The sequence below is a fragment of the Drosophila kikkawai genome, chromosome 3R, assembly GCF_030179895.1.
Source record: "Drosophila kikkawai strain 14028-0561.14 chromosome 3R, DkikHiC1v2, whole genome shotgun sequence".
Taxonomy (NCBI): domain Eukaryota; kingdom Metazoa; phylum Arthropoda; class Insecta; order Diptera; family Drosophilidae; genus Drosophila; species Drosophila kikkawai.
Genome location: NC_091731.1, coordinates 10,581,890 through 10,599,029, shown reverse-complemented (window position 1 = coordinate 10,599,029; position 17,140 = coordinate 10,581,890). Strand labels below are relative to the sequence as shown.

General features: G+C 46.3%; 6 protein-coding genes across 6 annotated transcripts; 4 read left to right on the top strand and 2 right to left on the bottom strand.

Moving 5' to 3' along the window:
- Position 1: 1 nt before the first annotated feature.
- On the top strand, positions 2-6,138 carry Ssdp (Sequence-specific single-stranded DNA-binding protein). Its single transcript, XM_017181220.3, has 2 exons — positions 2-143; positions 1,719-6,138. Exon 2 carries the CDS (start codon positions 2,285-2,287, stop codon positions 3,626-3,628), a length of 1,344 nt encoding a protein of 447 aa, XP_017036709.1. The 5' UTR covers positions 2-143; positions 1,719-2,284; the 3' UTR covers positions 3,629-6,138.
- Positions 6,139-7,384: 1,246 nt separating this feature from the next.
- On the top strand, positions 7,385-8,331 carry LOC108084853 (uncharacterized). Its single transcript, XM_017181233.3, has 2 exons — positions 7,385-8,045; positions 8,119-8,331. Exons 1-2 carry the CDS (start codon positions 7,767-7,769, stop codon positions 8,251-8,253), a joined length of 414 nt encoding a protein of 137 aa, XP_017036722.1. The 5' UTR covers positions 7,385-7,766; the 3' UTR covers positions 8,254-8,331.
- On the bottom strand, positions 8,299-10,508 carry MED17 (mediator complex subunit 17). Its single transcript, XM_017181229.3, has 3 exons — positions 10,377-10,508; positions 8,555-10,316; positions 8,299-8,483 (listed from the first exon to the last, which is right to left on the bottom strand). The coding sequence occupies exons 1-3, from the start codon at positions 10,463-10,465 to the stop codon at positions 8,400-8,402; spliced, it is 1,935 nt and encodes a 644-aa protein (XP_017036718.1). The 5' UTR covers positions 10,466-10,508; the 3' UTR covers positions 8,299-8,399.
- Positions 10,509-10,597: 89 nt separating this feature from the next.
- Positions 10,598-11,523, top strand: LOC108084852 (E3 SUMO-protein ligase NSE2-like). The gene is made up of 2 exons (XM_017181232.3): positions 10,598-10,730; positions 10,796-11,523. Exons 1-2 carry the CDS (start codon positions 10,652-10,654, stop codon positions 11,428-11,430), a joined length of 714 nt encoding a protein of 237 aa, XP_017036721.1. The 5' UTR covers positions 10,598-10,651; the 3' UTR covers positions 11,431-11,523.
- A 99-nt stretch (positions 11,524-11,622) lies between these two features.
- On the top strand, positions 11,623-12,522 carry LOC108084851 (proteasome assembly chaperone 2). The gene has a single exon (XM_017181230.3). It carries the CDS (start codon positions 11,694-11,696, stop codon positions 12,441-12,443), a length of 750 nt encoding a protein of 249 aa, XP_017036719.1. The 5' UTR covers positions 11,623-11,693; the 3' UTR covers positions 12,444-12,522.
- Arp5 (Actin-related protein 5) lies at positions 12,446-14,600 on the bottom strand. Its single transcript, XM_017181228.2, has 2 exons — positions 14,007-14,600; positions 12,446-13,949 (listed from the first exon to the last, which is right to left on the bottom strand). Exons 1-2 carry the CDS (start codon positions 14,505-14,507, stop codon positions 12,495-12,497), a joined length of 1,956 nt encoding a protein of 651 aa, XP_017036717.1. The 5' UTR covers positions 14,508-14,600; the 3' UTR covers positions 12,446-12,494.
- Between the last annotated feature and the right edge of the window lie 2,540 nt (positions 14,601-17,140).

Here is a 17,140-nt window from a genome sequence, read left to right as displayed (position 1 = left end):
CGGAGCAGAGCAGCAGCAGCCTCTCGTCTTGTGTCTGTTTGTGTTTCTTGTTGATTTTGTGATAAAATTGCAATCAGCAGCACGACACTCGCACGGACAAATAATAATAGTATTCAAAGTATTAGGGCGACAAACAGTAAAAGGTTCGTATGCAACAGCACCAGCAGTAATAACAACAAATAGCCATCTGTGTGCTCCCGAGTGTGTGTGGCAAAAAGTAGAACGTGCGAGAGAAACCCCGCGTACCGAATTTGATGACGTCTTCAGCTAGACAACAACAATGGAGAAATATCGGCAGTAATGTAGATTTTTCTCTTTTTTGTTTTTTCTCCCCATTGCCGTTCTGGGGCAGCATCGGAGGTGATAAAGAGAGCGATGGAGCAACACCGACCGGTATTTGATCGTCGGGGCCAGAACCCTTGGCACTTGGAGCCCTAAGAACTGGCAACTGGGTTCTGGTTTTGATGTACGCCAACTGGGCATTCCGATCTCGATGAGACAGTTTCTCCATCGCTCGTTTCATAATAGGCGCCCGATAACACCCTCTGCTTTCTTATTTCTGGCTAAAATGATAACAGCTGACACTGTCTATAGCTTCGCTCTCTGTGTACATTTTTGAGACTTCCCAGAGAGACGGGACTGCCGTATTCAAATCGGCCGAGTTCTGTACAGTTTTCCGTGCCATTAGATATTCGATAGTGCCTAGTAACGGATGCACCTGTCCGCCGAGCCAATTGGCCTTATCGCCACGCGCCCTGTCTCTCCGAGTGACAGCTTACTCCCGCGCCAACTCGCTGTCAATCCCCAATACCAATCCCCACACAGTGCCGCCAGTATCCGGGCCTCGGCGTGAATTCTGGAGACGAATTTCGATTCGAGCAACCAAAACCAACCAGCCATTTGGCAGTGGTGGCCGCATAAGCTGCCCTGCCCGTTGGCCTTTTGCTACCTACCAAGCGACCTGGCCGAGGGGCCAAGAGCATCACTCACTCACCTGGCGGAACGAGCGAAGCACCAAAGTCAAGCAAATAAGTTTGCGATCAGGTTAAACTCTCCATATTAATCTATCAGGAAATGTATAGGGATAAGGGATCCTTAAACGCCAGGGAACTTTTCAATTTTACTAGTGAAGAATCATAGAAATATCTGCAAATGGGGAAATATACCCAATAACTGGAACAAAATTAAAGACTATTTTTTATTTAATTGATTATTTTCGAAATTGAAATACTCTTACACTTAATCGTTAAATAGTATTTATTATCATTAAATACAAAAATTACCTTTTTTCGCGATTCTGGTTGATTTGAAAATTTTAGATCGCTTTAAACAATTACAATGGCCCAAAAGCAGATCTACATAATATAGTGATTGCTATTGAAGTTTTTATTTTTAATTGAACTCGATCCGATACCTTAAATTAAAGTCAAAGCTTTTATTTTATAGAAAAGTTCCCCAAATAGGCAAACTTATTTTCGGCAGTAATCACAATTTCGCAATTTGGGACCAAAACTTTTGACGGTTAGTGTGGCACTTGTGCCGTTTTGTCGACAATGCGCACTCTCTCGCACTCACGCAAGTACACTCGCACACACACAGACTCACACTCCCGTAGGCACACCAAAATTTGCAACACACATACATACACACAAAGTCGCTCACTTTGCCCTCTCTCACTCATGCTCTCTTTCTCTCCCTCTGCTTTTTTCTGTTTTTAGTGGTTGTGCAAGAAGAAGCAGCAACAATCAGGCAGAAAAAATACCTGAAAAAAAATAAACGGTAAAACGAAGAAGTAGCGACACACCGCAGAGAGCGCGCTAAAAAGTTTATATTGTAAAAATCCAAAAAGTAAAAGCACAGAGTGTGTGTTTAATCTCCATTCGCTCCACGGTAAAAACAATTTTATTAAAATGGTGGAAGTAATAGAGCGGCGGAGAACGGCTGCGTGAGCCCAAAGCGCGGCCAATTAAAAAACAACAACATCGGCAGCAGTAGCAGCAGCAGCAGCCGCTGAAGAAGAACAAGCAGCAAAAGAAGCAGTAGAAGCAGCCGAAGAGGAAACAGCAAGAGCCTCGAAAAGTACATAAAAGTATAAATTTAAATAAGGTGGAAGTTGGTAGACGAAAAGCGAACTACAAGCGCAAAGAGGAGAGAAAACCGAACCGAACCGAGACCACCTTGCCCCAGCAATAACAATACCAGTAGCAGTAGCTCTAGCTTTGGCTCCAGCTCCAGCTTCACCAACAACAAAAACAACATTAACAACATCACAAGCCACAACAAAATGTACGGCAAGTCCAAGACATCAGCGGTGCCATCGGATGCCCAGGCCCGCGAGAAGCTGGCGCTATACGTGTACGAATATCTGCTTCATGTCGGCGCCCAGAAGGCGGCACAGACATTCCTCTCGGAGATCCGGTGGGAGAAGAACATAACGCTTGGAGAGCCACCGGGATTCCTACATACCTGGTGGTGTGTCTTCTGGGATCTGTACTGTGCTGCGCCAGAGCGCCGTGACCAGTGCGACCACAGCTCGGAGGCCAAGGCCTTCCACGACTACGGATTCGTTAGCTCCGGCTATGGAGTGAATGGCATCGGACCCGGCGGCCCCCACAATGCCGGAGGACCGGCACCAAGTCCACTTGGCCAGATGCCGCCCGGCGGCGATGGAGGCCCAATGGGTCCTGGCGGACCGATGGGGCCCAATTTCTTCCCCAATTCGACCATGCGGCCTTCGCCGCCGACGCACGCATCCAGTCCTCAGCCGCCGCCGTCTCAGATGATGCCAGGCCAGCCGCCGTTCATGGGCGGACCCCGCTATCCGGGTGGACCGCGTCCCGGCGTGCGCATGCAGGGTATGGGTAACGAGTTTAACGGCCCGCCCGGTCAGCCGATGATGCCCAACAGTATGGACCCCACTCGACCCGGCGGCGGGATGGGACCGATGAATCCGCGCATGAATCCGCCACGCGGTCCCGGTGGCATGGGACCAATGGGCTACGGCGGACCTGGAGGGATGCGCGGACCAGCACCCGGGCCAGGTGGAATGCCACCCATGGGCATGGGTGGAGCGGGCGGCCGACCGCCACAGTGGCAGCCGAACGCTTCGGCGCCATTGAATGCCTACTCGTCATCGTCGCCAGGCAACTACGGACCGGGTCCCGGTTCGAATGGACCGCCCGGCCCTGGAACGCCCATCATGCCGTCGCCGCAGGACAACACGCAAGGCGGACCTGTAGGAGGACCTGGTGACAGTATGTACGCCCTGATGAAGCCCGAATTCCCGATGGGAGGCGGACCAGATGGCGGAGGTGGTGGAGGCGGACCCGGTGGCATGGGACCGATGGGTGGCGGCCCCAATTCAATGGGTCCCGTACTTAATGGCGGCGGTGGACCAGACGGGACTGGCCTGGACGGAATGAAAAACTCGCCGGCCAATGGCGGACCTGGGACGCCGCGCGAAGACTCCGGCAGCGGCATGGGTGACTATAATCTGGGCGGATTCGGAGGACCAGGCGAGAACGATCAGACCGAATCGGCGGCAATTCTGAAGATCAAGGAGAGCATGCACGAGGAGGCCAAGCGGTTCGAGAAAGACACAGATCATCCGGACTACTTCATGCCATAACAACATCATCAGCAACAGCAGCAGCATCTCAACACAGTGGCCGCCGCTGTGGCGGCTGTAGTGGCAGCTGCGGCGTCCAACGGATCGGCCGGCAGCTCCTCGGCAGCCGCCTCCATAGCGGCTGCTGCTCTGGGGGCCGCCGCCTCCAACCTGCTCAGCAATGGCGGCAACAATTTCTGAAGGCGACGACACACATAGCAACACAGCAAATAAGAACGCGGTAGTAGAAATCCTTGATACATAAGCATAAAGTAATTAATATTTAACGCATGTATGAGAAATTGAGAAAAGCGAAGCAAAAACAAAAGCGAAAACATAACAGAAAGCCCCTAAATATAATAGACTAAAAACTAAAGCGACAAAAGTAAGCAACAATTTGTAAAATGTAAAATTGTGAAAGGATCCAAATGGGCGTTTTGCACTGCCACTGTCCTCGATCGGCCTTGATTTCCTGCTGTTGATTTTTAGATAAGTTCGTTTTGTCTGTTGTATTCTATGCTTAACTTTAGTTTTCGATCGAAAATTTAACTAGCAAAGGAGATAGACGACGCGGGGCAGTGGTGTTGGCAAAACAGAAAATCTGGAAACACCTAAAGAGAAGGTTGACAAAAACAAGCAGCAAAGGCAACAGCAACACAGCAGTAATCTAAATGAGCAAGCAAATATATACTTAAAGTAATGTTAAACATGTACGCAACTAGTTAAGTGAGTCCTCGTTTAGTTTAGTCGTTACAACCGATCACTAAGTAACCTCACACCAGAACCGACTCATACACCTCCCCCAAATCAATCCAATCAGTCATCTATATCTCGCTTATATCGAAGAACGAAAACAAAACAAATGAAATCATAATCGCGAATCAGTTTTTTTTTTACGTTGGGCAAGGCGCAACAGAAAAGAATGAAATCGAGCATAATATAAATTATATATTTATAATGATAACACCTAGTTGAGTATATAGTTAGCATTATTGGACATGTACCATATGGATAGTCTGTAACTAACTCACGATCATACTACCCATGTACTCTCGATCTGCTGGCCCGAATGCCTACGCTTGTCCCTCAAATTGTATTCCTCCTAGTTTTTATTGTACAAATTGTAAAATTGGCACTGTCTGTCTCCCCGTCTCTTCGTTTGTTTGTTTTTGTTTGCCTGAAGTTTGTATTTGTTGTATTGTTTTGTGTCTTATTGTTTCTCTCGTGTATTTATATTTTAACCAAACGAACTAAATTGGAAAGTCGTTTTTTAAGTTCCTTCCAACGGCGAGCAATACCATTTTGTATGAGATATGAGATACGATCTGTACGATAATTTCCCCACAGTTTGCACTCGTTTCGATTTCCTCACGGCATCGTGTGTGTGCATTAGTAGGGACAGCGAACGAAAATTATATAGAACGCTACATATATGTATGTAAACATAATATATATAGACAGAACCCGAAACGGAAGCAGATACAGATTGTAGCCTATTGTATGCACTTATTTATTGCAAGATAGCTACGCGCATAACTATAAGATTTAGCTGTTTAATATGCATATATAAAGTATATATTATATATATTTCGTAAAATAACGGCAGCAAGGCAACGGCAAATTGTAGAAACCTAACCTAAAGAAAGTTTACTTCAAAATACTACTCTTAAGCTAACAACACGAATGCTGTACAAACAAAAGTCTATAAGGTACATACAACATAAATTATCTTGTGTATGTCTGTGCTTCGCATCCTTTTAACGGCGATGATACAGCACATTCGCATTCGTAGACGATCGAGCCCGTACGGTAGCATTAGTTTTGAAGCTAATTATTAAGTCCCAGCAACATAAACAAATCAAAACTGAGAATATATACCTAACGAGAAACGAATGAAATTTCTTTATAGCAAACACACGAACATTAACATACACACAACAACACAAATCAATTGATAAAGTAATCGTAACAAATATCTATTTTAAATATTGTATATGTTTAATGTGTCGGAATTTAAAATATTTACGAGCAGGCGGAGAAATTTATAGTATGTGCATGCGTGCGGCATGAAATAAATCTAAATTATAGTATGAAGGGGGCCCGCATCATCGACAAGCGAAAAACTTAAGTAGTTACTAAGATAAATTTATTTACTAACGCTTAAGGTTGAAGCGTTTCAATTGCTGGATCTAAATACATATACATACATATATAAACCACAGCTAAATCCATCACTTATGGATGGACCGGAATTAAATAAAAAAAAAAAAGTATATGTAAATCGCCCAATCCCCACAAATAACAAAAACAAAAAAATTGCAAAAGTAAAATGAAGAAAAATCGAAAAAAAAATGAACAAGAATGAAATGCAAAAATATACCGATTGAATATGAAAATAATGTTTAAATAAGTATTTTAGTGTTAATTATACAATTTACAAGTACACAACACAAACAAAAAACACAACAATATAAATATAAAATAAAATGAAATAAAGTTTTAAAACAATATTTGTAAAAAGTAAAAACAAATTTTTGTATTTTTTATGTCTCCCTATTTTTACTTTATTTTCTGTTTTAATATGTGGGCAATGCTCTGATGTCGAATGTACTAAAAAAAAAAACATGTGTCTCAGACTTAAATCTAATTTTACAAAATTTTAAACTTATAGCTCTTGATTAACACTAATTGATGATCGATTTTGGACTATAATTCGTTTTCAGGATAATTACAAAAATGTAGGGCATTCGCACTCGAGCATACAGGAATCACTTTCTCGAAAAACTAGTTCAAGCAATGATTACAGCGAAATGTAATGAAGGACTTTATTGAAATTAATTTTAATGTATTATGCGGAGATTTATCCATATAATGTCTTTGGCTTAATTTAAAAATATTTGGTAATTTTTTATACCCTTCTTGCTGGGTATTATAATTTCAGTCAGAAGTTTTCAACGCAGTAAGGGAATCATTTCCGACCCTATAAAGTATATATGTATGTATATTCTTGGTCAGCATCAACAGCCGAGTCAATCTAGCCATGTCCGTCTCTACGCAAACTGGTCCCTCAGTTTTAAAGCTATCTTAATGAAACTCAGCATATAGTGTTCTGAATACTCTCACTGCTATATGTATATGTCGGAACGAGCCGGATCGGACGACAACATCATATAGCTCCCATATAAATGATAAACAAATTTTTAAAAAGGACATATTTTTTTTTATAATATATAATTATTATATTTATGAGAAAAAAAATTATAACTTCGTTGTTTTTCAACGTATTTTCATCTACTCTGAGATATGTATAAGCTTTTGTTATTATTTCAGAATTATGGTATACATTTTATGAAAATCGGACAACTATATCATATCCATATGTACATATGTAGCTGCCATAGAAACGATCGTTAGATGTAGAGAAAAGGTAAAGCTGGGAATGTAAAACGCGATTCTTAATAATCCAATTGCAAACTGCAAGGGAAGTTAGCTTCCTTTCTTGTTTAAATTTAGTTTTTATCACTGTCGCACATTTTTTGCACCATACTTTTTATTTTGCTAGAAAAAACATATACATAAGAAATGAGAATGAGTATGATCAAACCTAATTATTTCTTGGTCTCCCAAGCTTCCTCATAATTATTATTATTCCTGAGGCAAGCTTAATTGTTTTCAAGTTGCTCATATCTGACAGAGAATACTTTTGGTCTTGGTAATCACAGCACCATCTGATACTGATGGCATGCATTGAAAAGATGTCTGTTCCCGTAGGCATTAATTGAACAATTCGGTGGCAGCAGGCCGGCTATCTGGCGTCAGACACAATTGGCCGAGCACACGCACATGGTCAGTGAATGGATATCGCAGAGCGTTGGGACTGCGACTGGAAGCGGGAGCAACGATTGGTTGTGTTGTTGTGGCAACCGGCCGTTCGATTGTGGCCCATACAAATTGGGAAACTAATTACACACACCCGCTGGACACTCGGACCCTGTTGACGTTGTATTCGGGCGCTGCACAAAATCGATATATGAAGTAGGGAGGAAAAATGCATGGCCAACGCCGAGCTGAGTACGTGGTCCGCTGGAGAGATCAGGATATCGTGTAGGACGACATTACTTGTAAATGCGGCAAGGTGGCGTCCTGTTTCCGCACTTGCATGGGACTGATGCGGACAGTGGGAGGTGTCTCAAGCGACGGACAGGCGCCGGAGGAGGCTATTTCAACGCAGAACCATTGCCCGACCTACAGACAGATTCCCGGTGCCGGCACGGGAACAGGCTCTGCACCGGCCAAGCGAGTGCCCGTATTGTTCTCTACCAATCGGGGACTATATCTGCGTCTGGCGCCTGGCCAGCCCGGGAATCAGATGGAGGTGTTGACAATTCAGCCTCGTGGACAGAACTACAACATCAGCTTTTGTGATCTGGAACGCTGGGTGAGTCAAGAAATCCTTGGAATATATAATCTTTCGTCTGGATCTGGGAATATCGTCGATTGTGTCCCTACAGAGCACCCATCGGGCTAATGTGGTCAGCCTGGAAGACACCTTCACAATCATGCAGCAGCGGAACATGTCCCCGGAGTCTCATAACTATCAGCCTCGCCTGTGGAAAAACAACGTCAGCTACAGTCTGATGCACTGAACCCGCATGATTCTTCAGAAAATATGTAGACCTACATAGTTACAACTCTTTTTACTTTAAATAATCCTTAACATAGTACGAGTTCTAATTCGATTTATATATAAACTAGGGGATGAGGGAGGGGGGCCCCGCCTTGGGCTCCGGCTTCAGGCCGAGTTGCTTGTCAGTGAGGCCATCAGAAATTCCATTTTGTTGAGAAAACTCTTGCCCTCAATTTTGTCGAATCTCACCTGGAAGATATAAAACAGCGTTAGCATTATCTTCGGTTTTCGATTTGGGATTGCAAATTCCAAATACGAACCTCTTTGAAATTACCGCCCAGATTCTCCCAGAGCTTCTCGGGAACCAAGGGACTGGGAAAGAAGTCCTGGCGTGGACTTCTCGCTATGTAGACTTTAACATCGATCTGGGGATCGCAGCGGATCTGCACGGCAATCATTCGATCGCTATTGGGCGAGGCCAGCAGACAGGAACTGGCATTGCCCAGCGGCTCCACCTTGCCAATGCCCAGGTGATTGCTGTTCGAGAGCACCGTCCAGGCCATGCAGCGGGCCAAACTGATTAGGCATGAGATCTGGTGTGAGTTGATCTGGCAGAGTATCAGGTCGCGCAGCTCCTGTGGTTCGTAGGACAGCCGCATCACGCGTCCGTCTCGGCAGATGCACTTCAGTGATCGCTCCTTGACGTGAATCACCAGCGACGTGCGCCCAATGGCATCGTATCCGTGCGTCACAATGTTGATTTTCACGCACGACATGGTGGGGCTGTTCATTGCGTTCCAGTGCGACACTATCTGGGGATCCTTTACATCCCTGGCCAGAGTATCCAGCACGTACTGCGTTCGCTTGCGCATGAAGATGTGCTGTGCCTGGGCTATGATCTGCTCAAGAATGGTCTGCGTCTTGGTCATGTCCAATAGCGTCTCTCGGTCCGCAGCCATGGGACCTGCAAGCATGCGCTTCTTCGTGGGTCCCAATGGAGCGCTGGCCGGGTGAGGGAACGGATGATGCGAATTCTTGTAGTGCACCTCGCGCAGCAGCTGGTGCAGTGAGTGCTCGAGTACATGGTCGTGGTCGTTGATGGGCGCTGGCAGGCTGGAGTCGAATGTGGTCGAGTGGCAGAGGGAGATGATTAGCTGTATATTGGGCAGCAGGGTGGCACGAATTTGGTTGCCAATGACCACATGAGGAATCGGGGCCTGCAGCTGGATGGCTTCGCGAGCTAACTGAGCGAATAGTTCCTTGCAGAAGAGCACGTTTTGGGCAAACTCCAGCGTCTTCTGCCACACGCCCACCTGGGCGGTTATGTTGGGTCCGTGGCCCATCAGGTTCACTTGGGCCGTACACAAGTCTTCCTGGTCCTTCTGCGTGATCACTTTGATATAGGCCACGCCCTGCAGTTCGGCCGGCACAATCACCCGCAACGCGGAACTGGCCTTCAGCTGCATTCCATTGTTGCCCGAGGCGGTGCTGCTGCTGCTGGACGTGCTGACAGTGTCGTCATCCAAGGCCTCCTCCGCCTTGGTCACCTCAAAGGTGCCGCTCATGCCGAACTTAGAGCCTGCGGTGCGGTAGCTTAGGTCCCCGATAATGGCGTTGGACACCTTCTTCAGGCGCCAGTTTTGACGTAGTCGGAGCAGTTCGATGTGGAAGTCGGACACGTTGCGACTGCGCTGCTCGCTGTGGGCGTTTCGCAGGCGCTCCGCTCCTCCGAGCAGCACTTGTGCCGCCTGTGAGATGGCCTTCTTCCGGCTGTACACCTGTACAATCGGCTTGGTATCGTCGCCCTCCTCCAGCAGAGGGTCCAGCACCAAGTAGCGCTTGTCCTTGGCTATGGAGATCACGTCGGACAGCACACAGATCTCGGTAAGGGCGTCCTTCAGCTTGTTGCGCACAGCGTCCCACGGCCAGAGGCTCTCCTGGAACTGGGTGGCGTCCTTGTTGTCCTCATCCCCGGCCGCCGCTGCAGCCGACTTCTCCTCCCTCTTCAGGTCGTCCAGCGACGTCTTGCTGAAGTCGATGCGTGCCGCACATTTCGCCAGACTTTCGGACAAAGTTGGCGGCCTGAAACCAAAGCCAACAACTTGTTGAGAACAATGCCAGGACTCCACTGGATGCACTTACGGTTGATACAGCTCCGTGCCATCGTAGCCAATCTCACGGATTTGGTTCTCGCAGGTTGTTTCCACCGATATATTCACAGAGTTTGACATTTTTTGCCAGAAAACAAAACAATTGCAAAAAACGCAAGCTAGAGCTGCGCAAACATTGAAGTTAATCGATACATCGACAATCGGCTGTCTGCCATCTCTAGCTTGGCCTGCCTATCGAATCAAATTGCGGCGCTTAAACCTAAAATTTGGGAAATCTGGAGAAATACAGGGCAATTTCTTTTAGAAATGGATTTTAATAGTCATGTGGATTCCGCTCTCGACACACTTTTGGAAAACACAAAGTTCCTAAAGGAAATGGCGGCAGGTGAGCGCAGTACTAGGACACAACAACCCGTAAAACGTTTCAACAAAAACTCTAACGTCCGACAGCTGTATCCGAGCTTGATGTCGATGGAGAATACGCCAAGATGATGGAGGACAGAGCCCGGCGGCACGTGGCGGACGCCGAGAATCTAATCGGGCTGAAGAGCAAGCACAAGGCCCTGGACCAGGAACTGCGACAGTGCGCTAATGAGAGCTCTACCCTTGAGGAGCTTGAGCGGAATTGGCCCAAGCGGCAGGAGGCCACCGAGAAGAAGACGACGAACGTCAAGAACACAACCGAGTACAAGAACTTTAAGAAGACTGTGGAAGACACATTGGCCAACGGCGATGATTCGGAAGAACGAGCAAGCGGCAACGGCGACGACAACGATGTAATCGTGGAGGACGACATGGAAGCCGGCGGCGAGATATTCTCGCTGTACGATCCCTGGTCCAAGGCCCTGATGCGCAACCCCGTCCGCAACACTCATTGCCGCCATCTGTACGATCGCGATTCGGTGTACGCCGTTATCAAGGACAACATAGGCATTCGCTGTCCGGTCCTAGGATGTGCCAATAACAAATACATCCAGCCAGGCCACCTTGTTCCAGATCTGAAAGTCCAGGAAATGGTGCGAGCGCGGATTGCTGAGGAGGCGATGGAGCAGGAAGCCTCCTCTTCAGAGGACGACGAGAACTGAAGTAATGTTAACTTTCAGTTTTCAGATTATTTAAGTTATTAAAATAAGTATATTTAAATATAAAATAAGTATATTAAAGGGATCTAATTAATATGTTTCGTACTTTTTTTTTAAAGAGAATTCCATTTAAATCGGTCCTAGAGATGGAAACACATAGATAATACCCTATCGATGTTACCCGATTAATGTTGTCATCGGGTTTTCTCCACCTCTATTTCATATTTTGACTTCTCATTCGGAACAACAATTTATATTCTGCCAAAATGCTGTTTCTCAAGGAAAAGCGGTCCACTCTAGATCTGACGGAGTACACGGTGATCCTCCCGAGCATCTGTGTGGGCAACGCGGCGCAGCTGGCCTGTGACCTGTTGATCGCCTCCAAGAAACTACGGCGCATCGGATCCCTTACACATCCTGCTCTAATCCCGGTCTATGGACCGTCGGCCTATCAACACGAACCAAACGAGAAGGTCTCGTCCTGTGAGCTGTACGAGGGCGCCGAGGACAAACTGCTGGTCGTGCAGTTCCGGGCGCCATGGATCGCCCGCCACACCGGCAGTTTTCAGCAGGAGCTGGTGGAGCTGCTCAAGGGCGCCCGCCGGGTGGTCATACTCAGCGGCAGCTTCGGCTTCGAGCGACGCGTGATTGAGGAGTCGCCGTGGGCGTACCGCGCTAGCGACAACTTCAAGGAGATCCACGCTGCCCAACTGGGAAATGCGGAGCTGATCAAGTGGAAGGAGCACACTGGCGAGGCTATTTACGGCGGCGGCAATGCCCTGCAGCTTTACAAGGCCTTCGACGAGAAGAATGTGGCCGTTATGCTGCTATTCCGCTATCTGCTCGAGGGCGACAACTCGACGGATGCTTCCCTGATAGTCAAAGAGCTTAACGAACTGTGCGAGGATTTCCTGCAGCTGCGCAGCGGCAGTGGCGGCGACAGCAGCTTCAAGCTAACGGTGCCCAAGTCCTGGAACCTGCTCTTCGGCAACGACATCACGGAACTCCTCTTCTGAGCTATAGCTTAAGTCTGTCTTTATTTTTCGGTGACTTCAAATACAAATATGTTAATCTTTTGGTGTAGGATAAAAGAGATTGCTGGCTTTGTGCTCGCGGAAAAACTCGCTGCCCCTCTCCTGGTAGTCCTGGCGCGTGGTAAGCGTCTGCCCAAAGCCAGGATCCTCGGCCTGAACACAAGCCCCCAGCCAGGCGCTTAAAGTGTGCTCATCCGACTCGTAGATGGCGAACTGCGACTGAAACGGTCGCATTTCCAGCAGCTCCTTGGCCAGTCGTTCTTTCAGTCCTCTGAACTGGCCACAGCCACCAGTCAGGTAGACATGGTCCACCATGCGCTGCTGCTCCTCGGCGGGAAAGAGCTTAAGGACGAAGGCAATTAGTTCGGCGAGCCCTGCCTCCGAGCAGCCAATCATGCTGGGCTGGAATAAAATCTCCGGCACGCGGATGTCCTCCACCCCGAAGTGCAATTGGTAGTTTTCGGCAGCGCTCTGGGCTTGGACATTGACGCTGCCATCGTCGAAGTTGGCATCGTAGTGGTTGAGGATCTTCTCGAACTCCAGCAGCTGATCGTTGTCCGCATCCGAGTCGCTGTCGTCGTTGTAGCGATTGATCCGCTTGTAGACGTCCCAGTCGTTATCGTTCATACCAAAGCCGTCGTCCTCCTCCTCGCCATTGGCCTTGCGCCGCTTCTCGCTTTTCGCCAGCGACGAGATGATCCGCATCCGTTCCTGAGCGGCGTGCGTGTGTCGTTTGGCCTGCTCCGAGCGCTGCTGCTGGCGGGCTTGCTTGCGCCGGAGCAGTTTATCTCGCTTATCATGGATATCGGCTAGCCAATCGGCCTGCGTGACTCCCTCGGGGGGCTTGGGCATTTTGTCCAGCTTGTCCTGCTGCTTGCTCGGCCGAGGGGCACTCTGAGCCCGCTCCTGTGCCCGCTTAATTCGAGAATTAATCGTGGCGATAAGTGAATCCAATTCCTCCAAAGTACCGATCTGCTGCTGCTCCAGGGCCCGCTCGAACTTCTGCAGCTTCTGCTGCTCGTACAGCTGCCTGAGCTTGTTGTACACGAACAACTGTTGCTCATCCTCGCGCAGCTTTTCCCGTTCCCGGCGGTTCTTGATCTCCAGGAGACGAAGGGCCAGCTCCCGGCGCTTCTCCTGCTTCTGTTCGGCGGTGAGCAGGGCATTTGTGGCGGTCACGGCGTTGTAGGGCAGTTGAATCTTCATGATGTGCTCCTCGTAGTAGTCCAACTGGGCCCACTTCACCAGCTCCTCTCTGTAATTCACGGCTATGTGGCAATGCTCATGCACCAACTTTTCCATCCTGCTGATGGTGATGGCGGTTAAGTGCACTGGGTACTTCATCTGCATGAGCCGGAACAGGTATGTGATGATGTGGTAGCCACCCACGTTTAGGCGCCGGACATGCTCCAGCTGGATCTTGCCCTCCAGCACGGGAATCACATGTGTTGTGCTATACCCGAAGGAAATGATCAGCGCATCAGAGACCTAAGGCGGAGACATGAATTATTCAACTTAAAACGTCTTAAGATGTCCTAAAAAGACCTTTCTGCGGCTCTGCTGATAGTAATCCCAGCTGTACAGAGCATCTATGCCGTAGGACACTGCAGGAATGCCGTAGCACTCGAAGAGCAGCTCGCTCATCTGCTGGCGGCAGAAGTTGGGATTCGCCAGAGCCTCGGTCAGCACAATCGGATGACCGATGTTCTCCTGTCCCTCGAAGCCCATTTTAGTGAAGATATAGTCGAATATCTGCTCCTGATGGTTCCAATTGGTTATCACGTTCCGCTCAAAAGGCGACTTTAGATGGGCGCGCACAGCCTCGATGTTGGTGATGTCGTTGCCCACCTGGATTTCGGCTGGTGCCTCAACAGCCGACGATGTGGTACCGGAGCCCTCAGAGGAGCCGATGGCTTCCTTCTTGCGATCCTTGCGCGGCTTGGTCAGCACGTTGCGGAATCGCAGCTCAGGCTCTTTGCAGTCGCTCCAGCCCACGCGGCATTCGTAGGACCCATTGTCGATGACCAGGACACGCTGATCTCCCATTGCCAAGGGCTTTTGTTTTTTTAAAACAAATTGAAAACAAAACTCTTTGAAATACGTGCAGATAATTAACGCAAAAGTGTCTGGCCACACTTGGAACAGCTGTTTGTTGCTATAAAACAGCGATGGGCACGCAGTGGCTCAATTTGCTCACGCTGCTCAAACCGTTATCTTTTTTCGGAGGCGCCAGCATGTCGCACAATTGCAGACGCACAAGTGCAGTGCTCGCGACCAGCGAACCGTGAAGATTTACAAAAACAACCACACTGACCTTTGGCGCAGGTAGCGAGCCCATCGCCGCGATCCCGAGTTTGCAACAACAAAACACAAGCGACCCGAAGTCGCATATCGTCCCAAAAAACAAGAACAATTTTAAAGGGACCTGCGTGGCTGGCGTTGACTTCTGCACTAAAGAAAAAAGATTGGATTTTTTTTGCAGTCGTTTTTCTTAGGCGGACATAAATGCACGCAAAAATGGCTGAAGATATTGATCTACTCAAAAAGTTTTTGTCAGTGTATTTTCTCGGCTCGCACATTCTGTGTGTCGCGTGGGTGCGACGCTTCGCGACGCTGGGGGTTGTTCTTGTTTTTTTTTTTCAGCGAGCTGCTGCTCAAACCGTTAGATCTCGTGCCCATCGCTGCTATAAAATTTGCCGCTTATGGCGATAGTTAGATAGTATCGTTGTTGTTGTTTTTTGGATTTTATACAATTCTACTTATAGCCTTTTTTTCTAATTTTCTAATATGTTTTCAGTTCAGAAACTAGCAAAAAAAGAAATATAAATAAAATTCTAATAACACACTTTTCAATTACAATTTTCTTCATTAAAACAGTATTGAGTTCACGCGCTCAACTCCCTCAGAAAATGTCCTCTATAGGTTTGTCAAAATACTTATGCCGCGTTAAAATTCAATGTCTGCATGCATTTTAATTAGCAGAAAGTGAACGGTAACAGTAAAATGCATAAAATTTGGTACGCATAGAGCTAAATATATCTTCTTAATTTTGCGCATAATTTTATCACCGTTATATGAAGACTTTGAGCAGGGCTATGCTCAATAGTCATACCGAGGTTTTGTCAAAATAATTGTGCCGACTAGTGTAGAAACGATTCAGGTAATTAAAAATTTTATTGTACACTTTTTAAATGATAGGGAATTGGATCAAAACTTGCAAAATTAATTACAATAAAAATGCAGACGACTACTGATAAACTAAACAGAATACAAGAAAAAAAAAATTAAGTCTTAAGCACTTGGTGGCTTCCGGTGCCGCCCCTTGATAGACGTGTTGGTCCCTGCACCGGATGGGGCACCAAGTTGTTATTTTTTTTGTTCCGGCCACTCACAGGTTTTCACCAAGGCAATTATTTTTAACCAATTCTTACAATTTCTTTTCCTTTTTTTTTATTCATTTTTGGTTTAAAAAAGTGCGGAGCCATTGTTCCACACTGTCTCCCGCTCGAATTTCCTCTCTCTCTCTCTGGCTTAAGGGGGTTTCCTGAATTAGGAGGCCAAAAATTAGTTGTTTTTCGCGATTTTTTTTTTGAAGGTAAAGAAACGACCAAGCTTATTGCAATTTTTGGTATATTTTTTTACATATTTAAAGTGCTTAAATAAAAAAAAAAAAAATTCAAAATGGCGGACTTATAAGTAGTTCACTGAAGCACCTCGTCACAGCAGTCCCTAATTGGCGGGAAATGTGCAGCTCGTAATTCTTGTCTGAAACAAAAAATTCAAAAAAATTTTCAATTTTTATAAGTGCATTTTATTGTTGAATTAAGAAAACCCGGAGAAAATCGTGAAATCTGAACTTTTATTCAGGTTTAAAAAAAAATGCATTTTTCTGGATAAAATATTGAATTTAACATGCTGTAAAAAATATAAAAAAGTGGTTTTCAACAACGGTTTTAGTTCAACTAGAAGAGAATTTAATTCTAAAGAGAATAAGCCTTCATTGGTTTCAATCGGTCAATAAGTTTTTTTTTTGTTATCTTTCCCGCCAATTCGAAAAAATCGTAAAAATGAAAAGTGGACAAAACGCGCTTCAAAGTTCGCCCAAGCGCTCGCAAACCTGCTCGGCGCTCCTTGGCTTTCATCTCTGTATCTTCGAAAATACTTCGAATTGGCTTCTGAAATTTTTGTGGTATATTCTTAGATAGTTTATCTATCGATTTAAGCAATAAAAAAAATCGATCTTTTTGACCTTGTAATTCAGGAAACCCCCTTAAAAACTAACGATGGCAGAGAAGATCGACAACTCGCGATTCGAACTCCGTTCGAATATCTTTCGAATTGGCCTCAGTTGGCAGCCCTCTAGCCAGTGGTGCCCATTCCACACCTATCGATACTTGCCCGCGATACGCCGGACACAACAGCCAAAAGCCAAATTAAAGTAAATTGTTTTCTTTTTTGGGGAGAAACCCCAATTTGCATCTGTTATCTCTGGAGCTGTGAAAAACTATATAGTGCCGAGCCTCCACTCCAAAAATTTATTTTTTTTTTTCACATGTATGCTATTTTCTGAAAGCATTTTAAATTGCATGACATAAATACAGCATCAAAAAAGATTAAAAACTATTTTAATTATAATGTTTTCATTATAATCCAATCAGATATTAAGATTACAAAATGTT